We start from the raw sequence: 22,617 nt of genomic DNA on the forward strand, positions 1-22,617 counted from the left end.
TACACCAATTCCATATTTACTACATGAAATAATTGTTATAGCAAGTGTGTTTAAGAGGACAAAGAAAAACAAAAGATTAACCAGGCTTAAAGTGTTTTTAATTACTTTTGAAATCCCCAAGCACTTATTGCCTCTTTGGTTTTGTCATCACTTTAAATTAACTAAGGTGTTAAGTACAGGGCATGACATGCTGTGATACAGTGCTACTTCTCAATCTGCCTATTTTAAAGGGTTAAATTAAGTCATTAAGTAGAATTTTATTAGACAATTCGGATTTATTATTTGACAACTTATACTATTTGGGCCAAATAACACATAATGGTTATTAACAGTTTCATTTAATTAGTCTAAAATCATAATCATAGGATGCCTTATAGAGAGCTTTCTTACAACTATTTTCATTTCACGCATATCAGTAAATCTACAACCTTGTTTATCTCCATTAATGATCTTATTGACAGCTTTGTCATTTTAGACATTGCGTCTCCTCATCTAACCGTGGTGAAGCCCTTTTCACTTTGAATACCTTTGTTTGAAGAGAGCACTTTATCTATAGCTTGTTTCATAAATGAGTAGTGATGTAAAAAATAATTAGTTTCCAAGCTAATGTTTGACATTTTTATAATTGTATTTGATTAATTCATTTAAGCAACTAAAATTTTAAATGAATAATGGTTTAAATATTATCAATATTTCAATGTAAAATAGTTCTGGTTACAAGTTGACCTCATGGCTAATTCAGATAAAAGGTAGCTAAATTCAACTATGAATATAAAATGCAGAACAGGAGGTTTATGAATTAGTAATATAACCACACTTGTGTAATAGTAAGATATCAAAGGATATCATATCTAGACATGTTGGTAATATGTGAAGTTCATATAATTAACATACTAAATTTACCTCCCTTGTCTCTTATACACTATCAAATTGGAAAACCGTCAAGGAAGTCTCAACTGAAATTGATAATATCTGTATGTTTAAGACAAATTTCACTAAAGGAATAAATATTAGACTTTATGCTCAAAATCAGTCATTAAACAGAACTGCTTTACTTCATTCACACCTCAAAATAAATCACAAATAAATATTTCATGGATGTTAAATAACACGTTAAGTAAAAATGAACAGTACGCCTTTTAGGAAATCCATAAAGGAATTTAATATGCACTACTGAATTAAGAAAGCAACTCAGTCTGCTACAAAAGATCTACAAATACAACTGGATTACATGGGCAATAAATAAATATGAAGAAAAAGGAGCATCATAATCAAGAGAAAAAGGGGTCTATTTTGCATTTAATTTTACTACAGTATCTAGAATCTTGGTCAGACTAAAGGTTCTTATCATGGAAATATATTAATTAACAAATCAAATTCAAATCCTTGTGCACAACACTATCCATGCAACTAAAACTACACATTTTCAAAATACTTGAAAATAAAGATACATGAAGAATCATCTGAAGCTACATATCCCAATAGTGAAGATTTACATGGTTTTATTTATTTTAGTATTGTAACATAAAAATGACACCTATTAAAATATATTTCAGCTTTAATATATTTTTTGGATGACCTCACAGTGAAAATACAGCAAAAAATGCACAGTCTGTAAACTGTAAAACCATATTTATGTTCATTTATTCATGTTTTAAGCTTTTTGCAACACCAAGTAAAACTTTCTAAAACTGGGCTGTAATTAGCCCCACTCTTTCAATCAACCAATTAATATTATTTCAAATATTGACATTATAGGCTGTTACAGGGAAGAAAAAACAGAAAAAATTCTCAAGGACAGAATCTAAGAGGAAACAGGACTATACGTTACAAAATTGAAGAGCACGTTCGATTAAAAAGGAGATTTACAAGTCAAACTTAGTTACAATATTATGAAGTGTAGGAAGTGAAAACTATAGCACATAAAAAATGAATAATTCTGTTTAGAGCTTTCACTGCTTGTAGCCCAAGAAAGAATACTGCACGGTGCTTTCATTATTTTTGTAGTGAAAAGGGGGGACTATTGAAAGGCAGAAATGAATGGGCCGCAATTAAAAATCCAGCAAGAACAGCAGTATTTTCATATTTTTTGACTGTTAAGCCAGACGAAGCCTGTGAAGCAGACCTGAAGGCTGAGTTTCAGAGAGTATGAGCTATAAAGCTGATGAGTAATTAAAATGGGTTGAACAGGATGTTTTGGGAAATAAAAGGTAAGAAAACAAGCATTAGAAAATCACAAGGTAATTTGCTCTTCAGGACTCATGGAAAGGCTTTATAAGTCAGTAGCAGAGTTTTCAACACAATTCTGTACTGCAAAAGATTCCAATGTACAGTAGATGAGCTACTTTAGAATGTTTTTAGCTGATGTCTGATAGCATTACAGGGTATAAACACACAATTTCAGTACGTATTGCTATACAGAAATTTCTTAGTGTATCTAAACCTTCAGTGGAATGGCTCTAGAGTCATATGACAATAATAACCCTACTGTACATAAGTCTCTCTATATATCTCATAACATAAACATTAAAATTTGCCACACCTTAGACCCAATTTAAGTATTATTGCGAAGACAAAATCACATAAAAAGAATGAATGACATGGTCTTTTAATATTTTCTGCAGTTGATCCACTTACTTTGAATCATTAATACTGACAAACACATTAATGTTGCATTATATCAAATAACTGATACAGTTGAACTGAACTGATAAATTCTATATACTGTACTGGAACCCTCAAATGACTAAAGTGAGTTTGTCTAAATATACATTGTATATGAACTATCACATTTCTATTTGTCATAAAAAAAAAAACCTTGATTTATATTTTCATTCTTTCCCTTGTTCGGGAAAAAATAATCTCTAGTAAAAAAAAATTATAACAAATGAACAAAATAATTGCTTATAAATACCACAACTAATAAAGTGTTGAAATAATCAGGGGAGCTGCTATTCAAGCCTGCTTTAACAGAGGCAAAAAATATCTGGCATGCTAAGATAAAACAACTTCTGTTGACACACTCCCTGTACTGTATCACCCTAGTGACCTCACAACATTAAAGCCATCTTGAATCCTTGCAGCTACATAAGATTCACTCTGTTAAGATCACGTTGGACAGAAAGATTGGTCCAACTGATCAGTTTTGTTTTAATAGATAATATCAGATGATATGTGCAAATTTTCTCTTTAGGGATTAGGCAAGACGTCTGTCCAGGTCACTGGTAGGTCTTTAACATGGATATTTATTATCATTAAAACAAAACAAAAATTAAAAACCAGAATCATACTCAAAACAAACATGAAAACCAAGCACTGGTCTCTCACAGTGCGAATCCTTCAAGATATCTTCGGCACTTGCCTAAATTCAAGTGTCGTCCTTATATGTATCATGGTTGCCATAATGTTGACAGGTCACAAGGCACATATATTACATACAGTACCTAGTAAGCAAACAGAATCATATCAACCAGACACACAAAAATGTCTCCATGTAAAAACAAATATAGTGCACAAAATGGCAACTAAGTGCCATTACCGAAATCAATTAAAAAAAAATGAAAATAAACTTTAATAATGCACGAAAACAAAAGCAAACAAACCAATGATGCCCCTTTTTGACAGTAAACCAATAAAAAACCTTCTTCTGAGGCATAATGAGTGGAGTCTGCCACTGTGCACTCCTAATAATGTTGCATGTAATGTTTAATAGTAAGCGGTTTCCAAGGAGTATAACGAAATAGAACCATTATTTCAGAAATTGATTTCAGACCCCATCGAGTTGTCAAGTTTTTAAAATTATTGAATTATATTTTTTCTTGCATCTCTAAATGAAATAGTATCAATATGTACTTTTCTTTAATGTACTGCTGTATTTGTTTTCACATAAAACTTATGTTTACACAGCCCTTCACTGGACTGTGACCTTGGCATGGCAGTGGATGCCATGTGTAACTCAATGATCCTTAGGGCTTTGTCGTCTGGAGATATGTGCTCCTTATATGATTACCTACGATTAGTCTGAGGTGAAGGGGCAGAAGAAAAACAACTTACAAATGACGTGTGGTTATTTGGATTAAATGAAAGATAATCTTTTCTGGAATAGGAATACCAGGACCCTATATTGGCCAGGCCTGGGAGTGGTGCTCATTAGTGAGTGGCTGGTGGCCAAATGACCCACACAGATTGGTCTAAAAAAGCCAAATGGAACCTCCACACACTTAGTAAAGGATGAGGGTCAGGTGGAATGCCAGTTTAACTAGAGTTAAGACTAACACTAGCCTCAGCAATAGAGGCCGGCTTACAGAACATGAGAAGGAACTTGATCTTTTTGCAGAAGGTTGTTAAGGACCAGCTTGATATTGTCAGACTCGCCTATATGCACAAGTCTGCCTCTTGAACCAGCCTTCTCAATCTATGGTGACCTTGATCTCTCTCTCTTTTTTTCCTCTCTTCTACTATTGATTGTCCCACAGACACGAGTTCACAGCTGGGTTCTCTACAGCTGGAGTTGGTTTCAGGGTACAGAAGGGCCAGCTCAATTCAAATTTTGAACTGCAGAGAGGGAAACTTTGACCGTTGCTTGCATCAATGGAAAAAAAAAAGAACATTCTTTATTGCATAAGATGGTTTTTTTAAGAAACAGGACCCAGTAGTCCTATTAAGAGTCACTGTCATGGTGAATCATACAGCTACTTGGAGAAGTGTTATTGGAAATACAGCCTATGTATCCTGAATCCAAACAGTGAGTTATTTGACTTCTATACTAGTCATGCATTGTCTGTAATCAACCCAATATTCAAACATAATGCTACTCATAATTGTACCTGGTACCATAGCATCTTAGGCCAAATGTCCCTAACTTTGTAGCTGTAGCTGAGGCTGTATGTTATGAACACTCAAGTAGAGACAGCAGCTAAACTGTCAACTGAATATGCACAGGCTAAGATATATGGAGCAACTACTGAGCAGACCTTGACAACCCAAAGAATTAATGAGAGAATGATGGGAATTACTAGCAGATACTCTTATTTGGAATCAGTTCAACTCTGCGCTCTTCTTAAATCTCTGGATAGGTCAGGTACGTAGAGTCTAAAGGGAATCTGTTCTATTTTGAAGGTAATTGCAAAAAGAAGTTGGAAAATTGTGTTGGTGCCTGTTGTGGCATCCCTATGACATGTTGATGGATACAATTAGTAGGGGAAGCTACTAAGCTGAAGAAAGAGACCTTCCTTGCAATGTTAGCAGGAGGTCCTTTGGCTTGGGTTGATAGGAACCAGCAGGCAAAAAAGCTTGAATTACATGAACAAAAAAGAGAAAGTATGGGTGTACTGGGAGTTTATTAAGGCCATGAAGAATGACGTTTGGACAGCCTTGAAGAAGTGCTGGCAAACAATCTTAAAACTTGGAATATACTCTGCTTTCATTCCTTCAGATTCTTCCTGTATGGGCTAAGAAAAGGTATGAGGCTGCTGGAGATTCTCTTAACAAAGATTCTTCATTGTACTTATTGTTTCCGGAAAAGATGTGCCACGCAAGAAAATATTTCACTGTTAACGAACTTGAGACATTTTAATAAATCTAGGCCTATGTGTACCCTTAAATGCCCAAAACTACAGAGAGATTAGGTTGTGATAATTTCCCAGTATTTAGAAAAAAAAAAAATAACAAGCTCTCCATTCCAAATTGAAACAGCCTCAGAGGTAGCAGAGATGAGAAAATGCTTGTGTTTAGTCTGGACTTTTCAGATCAGAAAGAAACACATTGAACAGGATGCATTAGCAAGATGAGAAAGAAAACACATTGGAAATGTTTAGTTTTTACAACATTAACAGCAGGTACTGTAATTTGGCCAAAATTAAGATAATTAAGATTATTAAACTTTGACACCTTCAAGCTACAACCAAAATGCTAAAATATTAATCTGTTGTCATACCAAATATGCAACATCCATAACTGAGATCAGAGAATAAATTCAGCTTAGAATTAATTACTATTTTAAATGTCATGCCTTGTGTGAATTAATAATGTATCTGCTACAAACTGCATCTCTCTGCACTTTAGAAGAGCTGAGCCCTGTGTACCTTCAGCAACAACTATTGATGTAAAAAATATTGATTTATCAAATAATATTGCTTCTGACATTTTGAAACTGTACAATACTCACTGTCTGTTGAATTGATTCTGTCCATATCAGAGGCGCTTTACTGCTTGCTTACTCTTTAGACGGAGAGCTCAGGCCCGCACACTGCACACATGCACATTGCTCCCTTTCTCCTCTCAATCACTGTACCGCTGCTCACGATTAACAGTGAAGACTGTAGCCTTCAAACAGAAGTGTCCAATGGAAGTAATTCAACTTTTTGATTTAGCTCTAGTCTGAAAGTAGACACACAATCAGTTCCTCTGCTGTTTGCTCCTGGAGTCTGCATTCTTATTTTAGAGGTGTGTTAATTGTCATGTTGCATTTTAGTGGGATGCTGTTTTTTTGAGAGTCGATGCGATATTTTTATTAAAAGCGTGTCAAAAATGCCACTTTTCAGGAAGTTTTCAGGATTGGTGTGCATACTGTGTTCTGTTAACAGTAAACTAAATTCACTAATGAGAAGGTACCAACAAAGAAACGTGCAAATATTATATATGTGCAGTAAAACAGCAACAGGAAGAAGAAGAAACATTAGTATCTTGATACCCAAGAACTGAAACAGGTTTAAATAGGTCAATAATTTCCTAGCCTGTTATGCTGGGGCATCAAGGTAAACTTTTAAAGTCAGGGGGCAGAGAGGGTGCCATGAAAAAGTTTGGAAAGCACTGCGTTAAGCTACACTGTGTTAAGCTAAGTAACACTTACAGGATATTGCACTATTTGCATTCTACTGACTTAAGAATACATAGCAATGTCAGGGGCTTTTGAACAGGTCCACTTCCTTTAGGAACAACATTATTTTCATTCATTTAACATTTGTTAATATAGTTAACCATGGTTCTTTTCTGAACTCTGAGGCATTTGAACAAGTACACACCCTCAAAAGGAATTTAGCTATGTATTTTTAATAAGAAATTTACAATGAAATTCTTGCATCTGCCTCCTCCCTTTCACTTCCCCCGCACTGGTATCAAAAATGGTATTAATATTGATACTTCTTAAAGTATTGTATCAAAACTGGAAATTTCAGCAATAACTCAAAATTGTGTAAATTCATTTTTTGCCATGGCACGCAGATTTCTTTAACTTGGTACATTTTTTAAGAATATGTATTTTATTGTTTAGGTTAGGTTTTAAATAAGATTCACAGAGTACTAATCTTACAGTAATACACAAATAGAAAAAAAGCAGATCTTTTCCTTATGCTACTTATGTGTGATATTGTGAAAGAGTGTGCTACAATAGATTTAAAAATTTATTGTAAGATATTGATAGCGTATTTTAGTACAGTTTTGATGGGTGAAAGAAACATTACAAATAAAACAGACTCATTCAGAATTCTCTAGTTTATAACTGACAATAAAATGCTTTTATGAAGTTGTGGCTCTCTTTATACATCACACACATTTTTAAAGTTGAAACTCATTTCTGACATGATTCTTGTCATATTTGTTTTAGTAAGCACTAAAAGCTGTTAAGAGAAGTCTCTGGCTTTGCTGTTACATGAAATATTTGAGCAGAACTTTATTTTTTATCTAAGGATCTTTTTATAAGGATTTCTAGGAGCCCCACCCCAGGATATGTTTTAATATGATTTTTTATATGGCCATAATAATATGATTTGAGTGATTTTTTTTGATAAATATTACTTAACCAAACCTTTTAAATAAAATGTCTACAAATCTGAATATAAAATGAATAATGTAAATCAGAGTATTGTATATATATATATTGTATTCATGTACAAACAGAGACAGAAACTGACAGCTGAACAACAGCCTGCTCCCGCTATACATGATGTTTACCTACTGTATCCATTCCTTCAAAAGACCTCAGCTTCATTAGACAAATCAGTTAATTCTTCAGGTATTCAATCAACTAGCAACATGAAGAATCTGATTCATTATCATAAATTATGTAAAAAAAAAAAAAAAATGATGGCATCTCAGCATCTTTCCAAACTACAGTCATATATTAGCTCTTCTTAAAATGTCTGATCTGTTATACCTCATCTGAAAATTATTAAAATAAACTTCCACTGTTAATGAAGCACAAAACCGAATTACCTAGATAGATAGATAGATAGATAGATAGATAGATAGATAGATAGATAGATAGATAGATAGATAGATAGATAGATAGATAGATAGATAGATAGATAGATAGATAGATAGATAGATAAATTAAACAGTGATGCTGCTCTGCCTCAGGGGACCACTTCCTGAATGAGCGTGTGGTTGTAGGTAGCTCCCTCACTCTTGGTTTGTAGTGAGGCTGAAGCAGAACCAGGTTATGATCTGTTTTTCCAAGCGCAGGCAGCAGGGTGGTGCTGTATGCGTCTTTAACATTTGCATACAGTAGGTCGATAGTCCCAATTCCCCGGGTGTTACAATCCACATACTGGGAGATGGCTGGTAATGTTTTGTCCAGCATCACATGGTTAAAATCTCCGGCGATTAGCACAAGCGCCTCAGGGTGCGGTGTTTGTAATTTAGCAATAGCAGAATGGATGATGTCACCCGCTATCTATGTCCAAACGAGGAGGGATGTAAACAATAACAACAATGACGTGTCCAAACTCTCTGGGCAAGTAATAGGGACGCAGACTTATGGCCAACATTTTAACATTTACATTTCCAGAGTTGCACCACCTTGTATTCACATAGAGAGCAAGTCCTCCATGTTAGCATCTGGGATGGTGGTTAGCCACGTTTCACGAAAACACAACAAACTGAATTCTCAGTAGGGCCTGACATTATAGCGAAGACAGAAGACGGCAACACTGTTTATACCCAAAAAGCATGCCAACAAAAAGTACTTTAAAAAGACACAATACAATATAATTCAAAGAGATAAAATGAACAAATACAAAGTAAATCCCCGAAAAATAAGTAGTTAAAGCATCTACAAAAAGCTTTATGTACATACGTATATACAAACAAGGGGCATTAAAACATGAAATAGCATAGTAGAGTCAGTGTGACTAAAATAATTACAACATAGTTAACCACTGTTATATCTAATAAGTTCTGAGGAAATCTAGGTAATATCTAAGTAATTTCACCAATAAAACCTCACATTCTGATAAAGACAGAAATTTCAAGAAAACAAGGATCACAAGGCTAAATGAGAATCCACCAAGAGTTGTATAATGTGGCTCTTGCGATAGGCACTCTTGGGTGTTGAAATCTGCAGCTTTTGAAATCAGCAGTCACGTTTTCAAGGTCATTGATTTATAGACAGGAAGCCATGTTGTGCAGCCAGATGACAAGGGATATGCTTGCTATGTTTCATCCCTGTCAAAGTCAGAACTCGGAAATCAGTATATCAAAGTTCTACTTGTATGTTAATATTTCAAAAGCAGAAACATCATGTGTAATCCAAACAACAGGTAACGAAAGCGTGGCATGTATTTGTTTGCATTGGATGAGGAGATGCATTTCAAACTATACTAGTGTTTATAGGATGATGGAAATATTTTTGGATTGCAGCCAAGATGTGACATTTAAAGTGCAGAGCTGTTGAGTGTGACTACAAGACTAATGGCAGAGGACAACTGAATAATTTCCCAAGAAATAAGATTCTGTAAGAAAAGTCAAACTTCTTGAGTTAAACTGGGGATCACAAAAGAAGTTGCTCACTTTTATTAGTGTTCAGTACTCACTGAGGCAGGCAGTGAGTTTGTCTATGGCCAAAGGGTATGCAGTAATTATCTTCGCATAGAGCTGGGTGTCAGTATGAAAGTCATACATTAAAAGATCCTTGTGGCAGCTTTTACCTATTCAACAAAATTGAACAAAGCACAGAACTTTGTGGGATATGACAAGGGCTGGATCTGCCATTAAACAGTATGGCTTTGGACTGTGGGAGGAAAGTAAACTTCCAGATTATCATGCTGATTTTCATGTATATTGTACAATGCACTCCACTAATAGCTGACTTGCAACATGATTATGCTGTTTTTATGGATAGTCACTAAATCTAGAGAAACAAAATAAAACCACTAATACAAGTGTTAACATAGAATCTGGTTCACAAAACACAGAAAAGAAAGAAGTACCAGGATGGCAACAAATTACTAGGGGGAAAGGCACCAATTTGACAATTGGTAATGGCAGTCCTGCAGATAGCAGCAAGAAAAACAAAGTGACAGCAGGGGCAGCAATTCATGAGTGTATACCAAGTGCTCTGGAAGGGGACACTGGCAGATTTAAAAATTGGAAATGGTGCAGAGGGTAGCTTGCAATGCACCCCTATAATGCTGGACAGCATGAAACTCCGAAGTTGATAGGGTGGCTTGACAGTTTTCCAAGAAAGAGAGTGATGCAAGAAAGAAACACTAGAGATGGAAATCCCTCCTGTCTCCTAGAGCGCACGTGGTCCCAAAAGTGATCATATGGGACCATAGTGTCCATTTGATTATACAAACAGCTGGTGAACTAACTTGGAAGCCTGGTCCTTAAAGAATAGGTTTGGTATTTCTTCTTAATCATAGTATCTAAAGTAAAGCACTCGTTATACATTTTAAAAACACCTTGTCTCTTCTTGTAGTTATAATGTGGCTTTAGGGTACCAGGGTCCAAAGGTGAAAGTTACTAAAACTAAAACTTACTAAATATGTCCACACTGAAATGGCACACATTTTGATTTAACGGAACAGGCCTTCTGCATATATGAGGCATCCTTGTGGTAAAGGAAGGAAACTTCAAATCATTATTTTATCACCGATTCTTGGCCCTATTTTCTTAAGGTACATTTCTTGCTCGTTTGTCAGATTGCGGACGCGGTGGAATTATGACAAACCAACACTGAAGGCCACCTCCCCAAAAGCCCATTACACTCCGTGATGTTGTTTTACAAAGGGTACAGACTGAGATGCCCTCTGAGTGGAAGTGTAGTGAAAAGAACACAAGAGTTTCATTGTATTTTGTACATATGCCAATACATTTGAACTGAACTGGTTATTCTGCATTTTATTTTTAAATAAAAAATTTTTTTTGAAAGGGCCAAGCCAGCTTTTCCTTCCATGCTGCAGGTTGTGCACGCATGATCAAAAAAAGGCAGAATGTACAATAGAGCACATTGAAGTGCTACAAACCAAATATTGATTTTTTAATGTATGATGAGTTGCCACTGATGATACATGAAGGGAAAAAGAGCTGAGAGAATGTTTTTGAGTGAGTAAATTAATTGACACTAATATCAATCAATACCTAAGTACAAGGGGAGAACATGAAGACTCCATGTAGAACCAAGTGCTGTGGGGTAGGAATGACTGCCCATTCTCCCTGTGTTCAAACATCTGTGCTGATCTTACTAAATTTAAACCTGATTAAACTTAGGTGAATCAGTGTTGTTAAATTGGCACTATATTTTATGTGTGTGTGTTCACCCTCCGATGGACTGCCGCCCTGTCCAGAAGTTGTCCCTGCCTTGTTGCTGAAAAAAGGTACTCCAATAAAATATTACAGAATGGAAAAAAATATTTAAGTTTACAGTGATGAAACTTTGCATCAAGCTGTTCTCATATGAGAAAGTATCTGACTTTGATTTAATACATTAGCTTTCCTCAAAATGTGTGCATTTTCTTAATCTTAAGTAACATATTTTCATTGATCCACATTAGCAGCGTAAGCAATACTAATCAGACAGCCTGATTGTTCTTGTCAACTACACATGTTCTGTAAATTCCATCTCTATCGATCCATTTGTATATTTTTCTTAAATAACACATCTGTCTGAGAGAGTCCCATCACAGTACATTCCTTACTAAAAGTACTGCTGAGAGGCACACCTAACATTACATGAAACTTTATGTGAAAAATTCTTCATACTATGAGAAACTCAAACAAAATTCTGGAGGAGAAAGAATATAGATCAGTTGGCATACAACTATAGTGTCTCTCTGAAAGAGACCTCAGATATAGTATCCCACTCAAAACAAGTGTGCTAAGAGTTCAAGGAAACTTACCTTGATTTTATGAGTCCACACAAATGCTTAAGAATTAGAATGCAGAAATCATGAGCACAGATGCAAAAGTTACAGGTATTTCAAATGGTTTTGACAGTGCTACAAAGGTTTAACAAAACCTCTTTTTAGGGCTCATTCTAAATACTGTTTTAGACTTGTATATGAAAACAGAAATAACCCTCATGTACGGTTGGGAACATTTGCTACTTTGGCAAGCAGCCAATCAGAAATGCAATGCAAAATGACCACATATTTAACCAGCACAGACTCTTTGAAATTCTTTAATGATAAAACACATAAGATCACAGATATTAAAGTCATCTAGCAAACATAGTGTCAAACCCTGTCTCTTCTTTGTGCTTTCCTAAAAGAGCCTTAATTTCTAAAATGAAGCCTACTGCCCATCTTTTAGCCCAATAATACATAAAATATTGAACAGTCTTTCGGCAATACCCATTCTTCTTAATCGATTTTTATTGAGTATAACAGATGCCAATACACTTAAATTAACGGTTATCAGACCATCATTCTTTAAAAAAAGGAAAAAATAAAAACTGATTTAGCACCAAACATACCTAACCTTTTTCAAGTTTATCTTTTTTCTTTAAAGTAATTGCATTAATACTTGCCATGCATCCTCAGTCTCACCTTATCCATTACAATTTAATAGAGAACCTTCAGTCTGGTTTTTACATAGATCATATTATGTAAGCTGCATGAACTTGCGCTATCAATAATATGTCAATGTTCTCTGATGAAGGCAATGTCAGGGTATTATGTCTTACGTATGAAAAAAAATGACAGTAGCCGCATGCCCATTGCAGTTATGCACAAAATAGAAGCGATACTTCTGAAAAGTCGACAACACACAAATGTGAATTATCTGTGTTTCCATTGAGTGATTTTATGTGGATTATGTTTTTATTATCACCTGAAATTAAAAATGATGGCCGATATGATGGGTGTTGGGTCTGTTATTTCAGTTGCATCTACAATTGCCATGTTCATTTTTAATCGGAGGTGACTAGGGTGAGTGAATACAATAAAGGGAAGGCAAACTCCCTATACTTGACAGAGGCCACGTATTGGAGATTTTTTTGAAATTGTCCTCAGTGAATTTACTGAGGGAGCTGTGGGTAAAAAATTTTAGGACGAGCAGCTCAACATTCATGAAATTACGCAGGGCAACAGGGAGCCAGTCCTGACCGAGAAATGCACAGCCATAGCCACAATTATGAGGCACACAAAAAATATCTCAGGTGTATGGTGCAACTGATGGCTCACATATCCCTACTCGTGATGGGTATCAGGATTATGTTGTTAACAGGAAAGATTGGAAATCTATTGTTCTGCAGGCAGTCATTGACAACAGATTAATGACCAGGGACATTTGTGTTGGGTGAAACGATAGTGCTCATGATACTGCTGTATTCTCCACATCACATTTGCACAGGTGTTTAAAAATGTACGGCATGTTACGGAACCTAAATGTGAAAAAAGTGTTTCCATTGGAGTTTTGCTAATTATTGCTTTGTCGAATCTTCTGAAAAACCACTTCAAGCGAGCATAGAAACTTTTTTGCAAATTTTGACAGCTTTTTCAAAATTCATGTGTCTCCATTACCGGATTTTTGTTTCGTAATTTCAAAATGCGCATTAAGGAGGTTAATGGAAATGCTGCTAGTGTGTACAGAAATAACAGAATACTATTATTAAGTTAGATATCTGGTCTCTCGTGGCTCATTACTCGAACGGTTTTAACTTTATATGGTGCAAATGGGAGATATATGATAGCTGGAAAACATGATATTCACATTCATTGCATGCTAATACTCCGCTATATCTTTCCTTCATACTGTATAACACCTCTTCTGTTTCTTTTTAAATACTTGTGTCTGTAAGAAAAAAATATAGAATGAGTGATAACTACATGTCTTTAAAAACAGAAAAAAAATATTATTGCGTGGTGAGAATGATAAAGAGAGCAATAAGGCAACAGAGCTAAACATTACTTTTACAGAATCAGCACACTATTTAGGTGTTCTTTGTCAACAACTTATCTTTTACTAATCGTACTGTCTGAGCCTGTTTTTAACAAATTAAAAAATATCACAATTAGGATGTTCCCAAATACCAACAAGGCAGAGAATTAAAGCATTTTTTCAATGTGCTAATTATAAGTTGTTCAAAATATTCGTTGTAGCTTTTATTTAATTCAAAATACTACTGAAATAATCTAAAACAAGAAAGTTTGAAAATATACATAACTTCTGTTTTTAAGTCTTTATACTTGTTTCTAGTTACATTTATGCCATTTCAAACCCGTTTGTTACATATGAACCTTTAGGTGGCAGAAACCCTACATAATTATCTAAACTTATCAATACATGCATACAACCTGAGGATGCCAGTCAACTAAATATTCCAAGGATTAAAAAACCAACAGTGGGAGATCATGCGTTTAGATATAGGACCCAAAACTGTGGAATGATCTGCCTTGTTATGTATGAGATGCCCCATAGGTCTTAGCATTTAAATTCAGGTTGAAAACCCATTACTTTCAGCCTAGCATACCCTATTTTAATCTTGCTGCTGTTTTGTTGGTGGTGCCACTGCTACATTGCTAGGCAGTTACACCTGCACATTGGAAGAGACACAGAGATAGTAGGAGCACTGAAAATTGAAATTCAAAGATGAATGTGTTTAGATCACCTGAATTGTGACTTTGTTATAACCAAGTTTTGACCGCCCAGAGGTTGATGTTCTTTTGAAAGGCTGTCAACTGTTATTTGTTTTTTTTTTTTTTATTTCCTCTCCTCAGTTGTCAACTGACCAATCTGTATTTCAGTTATGTCCATGGATGTAAACTTTCATGACTTTATGTTAATCAGATTGAAGCCTATTAATTTTACTGTATATTTAGCTTAACTTGAGTGTAACCGTAGGTAAAAGGTATTTGGTTTAGAGCAGAGGTAGCCAAGACGGTGCCAGTGGGGCCCGCAGGGACCATGTGAGTTGCCCACAGGGCATGTTCTAAAAATAGCACTAGACACTATAGAGCTCTGTCTAAAAATGGTATTTAATTGTGTTGTTGCTCTTTTTGAATCAGTAACACTTGCATTGATGTAGATTGGGGGGTAGTCTGAGGTCAAAGTTCAGTATTGTGCGCAAGACAAACCTCCATCCCACTCTTTGCTGAGTCAAGCAAACAGGCACAGCTAAGATGGAGAGCTAAATGCAGTTTTTACCCCCTAAAAATAAAGAAAAACATGGCAGAAAAGCTAAGAAAAATTTCCAATATATTAATAATATCATTAGAGGTGAACCGATCAACTTCATGTTTTTCAGGAAGTTTGTATCAAACAAGTAGCCATTCGTATTACTCAGTACCCTTGAAGTAGCTCTCAGTTTCAAAAAGGTTGGTGACCCCTGGTTTAAAGCATTATGGCTGAGAATTGCCACCTGTGCTCACAGTCTGAACTCAGTAAAGAGTTCTAAAACAAAAATACATTGAATTTAAAAGAATTGATTACACCTTAGGGCAGCACGGTGGTAGCGCTGCTGCCTTGCAATTAGGAGACCCGGGTTCACTTCCTGGGTCCTCCCTGCGTGGAGTTTGAATGTTCTCCCCGTGTCTGTGTGGGTTTCCTCTGGGCGCTCTGGTTTCCTTCAACAGTCCAAAGGCATGCAGGTTAGGTGCACTGGCGATCCTAAATTGTCCCTAGTGTGTGCTTGGTGTGGGTGGGTGTGTGTTCTGCAGTTGGCTGGCGCCCTGCCCGGGGTTTGTTCCTGCCTTGCACCCTGTGCTGGCTGGGATTGGCTCCAGCAGATCCACCCACCCACCCCCCCCAACCCTGTGTTAGGATATAGTGGGTTGGAAAATGACTGACATCTTAACCACAAGGATATATGTACCATCACCAGCCCGGGTTTATACCTGTCTAACAATAGAATATAAATTCTAACAACCAGTATGCACAGAAAATTCCCAGAATTCAAATTTATCATGGGGGGGGTTAATATAAAAAATGTCACAGTTACGGATATTAATATAAACATGGACTAATGATTTCAATTAAAAAATCAAAGCAATTTATATTTAGATTGAACATTTGTCAAATAAATTATTTGATCACCTCCATACTTGTCACAACATTCTTAACATGATGCTGCATTCACATTCTATCAGACAGAGTGGAAATCCAAGCATCTATGTTATAATACAGTACGATAGTTTCACAAAGCAAGCAATTTCTGTATTTATGACAAAACTATAATGTACTAAATATTGACTTTTACAAAAGCCAAAGGAACACTTCCTTACAAAGTGACCTACAAATCATTGAGCCAATACACATTTCCTCAAAAGTCTTATCCTCTATAGAGTCAAAGAAAATCAGAGCCCAGCGAGACTGAGAAACACGGCATGAGATAGAAACCAACTATAGACATGACACCAGTCCATCCCAGGTACAGTCACACACACAAACACAGAGCCACACTTACTCATGTCGAACTACTTCACATTTGCTACTCCACCTCAAGCAAGCAGCACATTACAGGACTTGTAATAGGAAAGCATGTCAAATTTAATGACTCCTGTTTTTGGATCTTGTTGCCTTCTGAAAGTCAGAATACACAACTGGTAATCGCAGGGGATGACAAATGATATGACTCCATCACAAAGTTTCAGCAGTGTTTCAAAGGTCCAAGGTATTGTGAGCTTGCCGCATTCTAAAGGCCAATTAATGTGCTGAAAGACGGGGCCGGTGCCTGCACAAATGCTTCCCAGGTGCAGCGAGTTGATCCACAATTTCGGCCATTTCTTTTTACATTCTGTTGTTGTTTGACAAACATAAGAAGTAAAACTAATTAGCCTCTCTTCTGTTTGCACAATCCAAAACATCTGCTTTTTTTCTTGCTTTTCAGCCACTCTGTACGCATTGTACGTCCAGGTGAGCACTCCCTGGTTGTCAGCTCTTGCACACACTCGGGTTCCTCCCTACGACTTATGACAAAATCAAATAGGTCTGAATGTGTTGTTGGGGATGTCATACTGCATGACTGCCCTGACTCACTAAAACTGTTGTAACACGAAAGACGCATATTTCTGTAATATGAAAGGAAACAAAAATATGCAATCTTCACATACAAGAAAACACATTTAAGAATTAAACAGATGTTTAAGCAGCAAAGATTTCTGTCTGTACAGCATTGTCACCCACATATCTTAAGTACAAAAAATTAGTTTAAATAATATTTGTATACCTCTTCTGGCAGGTTAAGTACAGAAGGAAATAGGGAATAATTATATAATCTCAAATGAATGGTGCTTGGTATGCTTCCAGTGAAAGATTGTTAATGGAAAAAATGTATATCATCTAAATTTCCTCTTGAGATAAATAAAGTTTATCTATTCTAAACAACTAAATCTGTTTTTTTTTTTTTCCTTTTCTTTTTTTAGCTTCACAAACTTACCCCTTAAGTACATCTATAATGTTGTCCCACCCCCAAACACTACTTCCAACTTACAGTTTTTATTCTAGGATACTTCAGAAGACCCCTTTACACTGGTTACAATGTACATTGCTATGTGAAATTTTCTGATGCTAGTCTTCTTACTATTTAATTAATATTACATAATTCTTTGCTCATTTAATGCCATGGCTCCTATTCTTTGAACCTTTGTTTCCAGGCCTATTTTTAAGGCTCCAACTGCCCTTACTTTCAGATCATGAATAAAACCCAAACTTTTCTTTCTGGTTTTTAAATTGCTGCCCCTTCAGGTTTCAGAGGTCATTGCTATTGAACTAGTAAATAAGGATACTTCCTGACTATATATTATATTAGTCTGAACTGCTACATTTGAATATTCAAACAAAATGTACCAATTTACTTCATGCATGTTATTTGGTTTAAAACTTTAGTGATGCATTCTTTATTCAAGTTTTATTATAACTATAATTTTATTTGTAAAGCTCCTTTTGAAAGCTTGTCAAAATCTGTAAAGTATATTTCACATCTTCTCCTTGTAACCACTGTTGTTATTTATACACGCTGTGTTGATTTTATGCTACTGGATATTTGTCTACTTGGTACCCTATTGTAATTTTGTTTGTTATGTAATGCACTTATTATTTTGCCACCTGCTAATTGTGCCATATAATAATATGAAGTCTGATTCATCATAAATCAAAAACTGATGAATTCAACATGGACTTCTTACCTAAATAACAGAAATATTTCTGTTTGCCCTTTATGCTGGCAGACAAAGATACATTGCAGTCATTTGTCTCCTAATCCAAAACTCAATTTCTGTGTAACTACGTACGTGAAACCTTTCTGACTGGCTCTGCATTTAAAAAAAAAAATAAGCGACTTATATTAATGAATGCTTAAGGTTTAAATTAGAAAAACAGTTGGAATACAGCCAATGAAACTCAAAATTTCTGCATTTTCTTTTGTGAATGTAATTGTTATTCTTATAACACAGTTATGTCAAAGTATTAGGTGGCAAACTGAGAAAGTGGTTATCACTGCATGTTTCATTGTAGAGTTTGCAAGTAATGAAACTGCAGTTTCTCCACACATTCTAAAAACAGACATGTTAGGGTGACTAGCCACTATAAAACAAGTGAATATAGGTATGAGCATGACGGCACCCTATGACGGACTGACATCCTGCACTAGGATCAAGTCTGTGTATCTGGACTGTCGCTTATAGCAAAATCAGGAAGCATATTTCTATAAAAGAGACAAATCTTCAAATATTCCTCATTTACAAAAAAGTAAGTACCCAGTTAGGTCAATTACAAATGCTTCCTAATCTTGTATTAAATATTAAACATTTACTTTAAACATCAACTTCTTTAAAGGTAAGAAAGAGGTTTATACTATTTAACATCCCTGCCTTCTACTAACTTAAGCAATCTATGAATTTTCCATAGTAGTGAAGTGGCCTTAAAGTAAAACAGTTATAGACACCAAAAAACAAAATTACATGATTAATACAAAAAAGAAAAGATAAACAAAGTACAGCAAGCATCCAGTCGTTAAATTCCAGCATAATCGCAGTCAAGGTCACTATGAACCAAATCTGTCCCTGTTTACAAGAAATGAAACAAAGCCAGGCAAGTGGCAAACAAACTACAGTATATTTAGGACAAGACTAATAAAGTCACATATCAGTGACAAAAGCAAGTACAACTTTGCAAGTGAACCCTAACAATTTAAACTACTACAAAACTACCTCTTTCTTTTTAAACACAATCTAACTTTTTTCACAATACCATGTGTATGCAACTGGACAAAGGAACATGTGTTTCTGAGTAGACAATTATAAACAAAAATTGTTATGGATGTCAAAACTTGAGCAAGTCATGCTACTTGCAATAAAAGGAAATATACCTATAGGAACTTTAAGTGACTGAGATGAGTCCTCTCACTTAATTGCAGAGGAAATGGGGCTGGGCAGGATGCTGTTTGGAGAAGGGGATCGAGCATGTGACTGGTGCACATATGCCTGTCTCTGCTGGCTTTAATCGGTAATCTTTATCACTGTTGACATTTTTATTTTTTTACTTTCCAGAATAATTGTGTCAGTTACACTGTGCCTAACAATGTGCTTCTGTTTCAGAGCTTTAACTGTATGCGTACTTTTCCTAGAATATCTGTATTAAAATGCAGGCCTAATTAGTCTTCTAGGCTGGAGCTACTCCTTTGAGAATTAACTGCCACTACTGAATATGAAATTCCTCCTAAGTAAACTATAAGCAGAATCCAGCAAAGTAATCTTTTGAGTTTGTAAATACTGCTTTGCCACTTCCGACGAAGTCCCACGTTCAAAGGTTACTATTACCAAATCTAAGGATCTGGACCTCATTTTGGAGCACCTTCTGTGTAGGATTTTTATTCATCTATGTGTTAATGTTGGCTTCTTCCCTTAAGACGTTACGTGGGCCGTCTTGGGATGAACTAACTTCCAGTTCTGGATTACGCCAAGTACTACACTGGTATTCGCCTAAAAGAGCAGACGTAGGAAGACCGGCACGAGTTTAGAAAACTGATGGATTTCCACATTTTGCCTGAAAGGGCATACTGAGGATTTAATATTCCAGTTGTGCTTTTTTGGAACTACGTTTAAAATCATTGCCACATTCTTAATACTTAATAGCAGGATTAAATTCTGCGAGTTACTTCAGACATACTGTTTTTATTTGAGTTTTCGAGAGAGTTTTTCCACTTAATATATCGCGCAGTGTAGGTTTGCATCTGCGCCTTATCATTGAGTCCTTCTCCCCGTTTGCCATTCAGGCAGTCTCAGAAATAATGAAGATCAATTAGCAGACAAACACGCATTAAAACGGACCACCATTTTATCCAACTGAAACTGTGACCCTTCCAATGCCGCTTAGCTGCGGCCACTCCGGAGGCCTCCGTTGCTGCGGCTGCTTGAACGCTAACCATGCGGGCAGCGAAATGTGTTTAACTGAGTTTTCTAACAGAAACACGTCTTTCTTTTTTCACCTGAAAGTCAGAGTAAGACCCCGCCCCGCCCCCTTTACTTTTAAAAATCTTTCCCGAGGAGGGGCCCACTCGTCTCCTGGTTACTTTATGGAGACATGGACAATATGCATGACGGCAACAAGCGGCTCGGAGTGCGGCGGAGCGACGTGTCTTGTCCGCTGTGCTTCTCGAGCTCGCCTTACCTGTGGAGACAGTTTCCATGGTGACCGGGGGAGGCGGTCGGCTGTTCGCAGGCTCTGCGGGTTGTTCCTCTCGCCAGCTTCTCTGGGTCACATCAGCACTCACCGCCACGGCCGCCTTCTCTTCCACAGTGGTCAAGCTGTTGCCAAAGCGGTCAATCTGTTCGAAATCCTCGCCAAACCAGTTGCTGTCCGAGCCAGACTCCACATTTGGATGTGTAGACATGTTGGCGCTTCAGTGCGCGATAGCTGTGAAGTGTGTGATTAAAAAAAAATTGAAAGAAAGAAAAAAGTCTGGACGCAAAAAGCACGCCAGACGTTCTGAACGCGTCCACAGCGAGGTTTTGCTCTCCACTAGAGAATTGCGCGAGTGAGAGCGGCTTGTTTAGATCTCTGTTTCGACGATGACGTCATCGCGGCACGGATTGAGCTCGGGAAGTGCAACGTGCTACGAGTTCGGTGTCTGGAGGAGAGCGGCCGCGGCTTCTCCTCCGGGGACCAGAGAGGCTCTCAGTGCACTGTTAACGAGAGAACTGGTCCTGAATTCATGTGTTCAGCGCTTCTGAATTGTTTCTTTGGAGGATGGCCGCCCCAGTTCTTGCTGGCGCAGCTCCCTCCTTAGGAGTGAAGCTTAAAGTTAACTCTTTAGCGGAGGGTGGGCGCAGCCTGTGGTGGTACACCTCCGACTTAACTGTTTCAATATGCCATCACTGTGATCAAAACGAGTGAAAAGGTGCATTTACTCTGTAGATTCGAATGAGCTCAGCTGGTCGTTTTTATGGGCTGTAGCACTGAGTTTGCTTTTTGAGGGACTGTTGTCTTATGTGCTGATGGAGATTTTGAATGAACTCTTTGGAGAATGCGGGTTACAGTCAGGGGTAGCACAGAACCCTGGGCCCTAGATGTAAACAGTTTATGTGGGCCCCTTCCTCTTGAAAACAAACTTCATTCCAATCTTTGAGGCCCACCCATCCGCAGTGACCCTGGGTAATCATTACCCTTTTTCCCCCCACTATGACACCCATGGTTACAGTATCTGTAGAGTCACCTTTCTCATTAGAAGTAAAACACTACAGTTAATTGTGACAAGTGGCCAGAGTAAATTTCAAACGAAGTGTTCTGGCAACAAGCCAAGGAGCAGCCCATCAACAGTACCATCTAGAATAGTAAGTGGAGGTGGATTGAGCATAATTTACGAGAACCTCAAACTGACATCACACACCATGCCTTAGGTTGGAACCCTCAGGAAAAGCAGAAGAGGGGAAGACTAGCTATGACATAGAAAAGAGCTCTTAAGTCAGAGCCGAAGATTATAGGGAAATGTCTCGCCCAAGACAGACAACAATGGAAACTCTTAGTGCAGGGTCTAGGTCCCAAACAGAGCTAAGAGGACAAATGATGATGGATAACTCTTTGAAAGTGGTTGGTTTTCATATTTGCTCCTTTATGTCCTTCATTAGGGAGCAAGGCACAGGGCGTCTAGATCGGCCTTAGAGTGAGACCCAGGATATTCATCTATTTTTCTCAAGGTAAAAGGTGAGAGATATGGAGGCAATGGTGACCTTAGGGCTCTTAAGGTTCACCCTGCACTTCCAGATCTCTTATTCTAGCAACCTGGGGCCTCATATATAAACGGTGTGTACGCACAGAAATGTTGCATAAGAACGTTTCCATGTTCAAATCGTGATGTATAAAACCTACACTTGGCATAAAGCCATGCACTTTTCCACGGTACCACATACCTTGTCGTATGCATGTTCTCCGCTCGGTTTAGCAGACTGGCGGCACCCAGCGTCA

The 22,617-nt window shown here is 37.0% G+C and overlaps 1 protein-coding gene across 4 annotated transcripts in view; it reads right to left on the reverse strand.

The window, feature by feature from the left end:
- rtn1a (reticulon 1a) overlaps nt 1-21,438 on the reverse strand; it is a 137,264-nt gene extending 115,826 nt beyond the window's left edge. The window contains exon 1 of one of the 4 annotated variants that reach the window (XM_039741019.1): nt 20,824-21,419. In XM_039741019.1, the coding sequence (XP_039596953.1) occupies nt 20,824-21,046 (223 nt within the window). In that variant the 5' untranslated portion in view covers nt 21,047-21,419. Of the gene's footprint in view, nt 1-20,823 lie in introns of all 4 variants that reach the window. The other 3 variants (XM_039741021.1, XM_039741022.1, XM_039741020.1) reach the window with 3 other exon arrangements.
- Between the last annotated feature and the right edge of the window lie 1,179 nt (nt 21,439-22,617).

The sequence above is a fragment of the Polypterus senegalus genome, chromosome 18 (assembly GCF_016835505.1).
Source record: "Polypterus senegalus isolate Bchr_013 chromosome 18, ASM1683550v1, whole genome shotgun sequence".
Lineage (NCBI taxonomy): Eukaryota > Metazoa > Chordata > Cladistia > Polypteriformes > Polypteridae > Polypterus > Polypterus senegalus.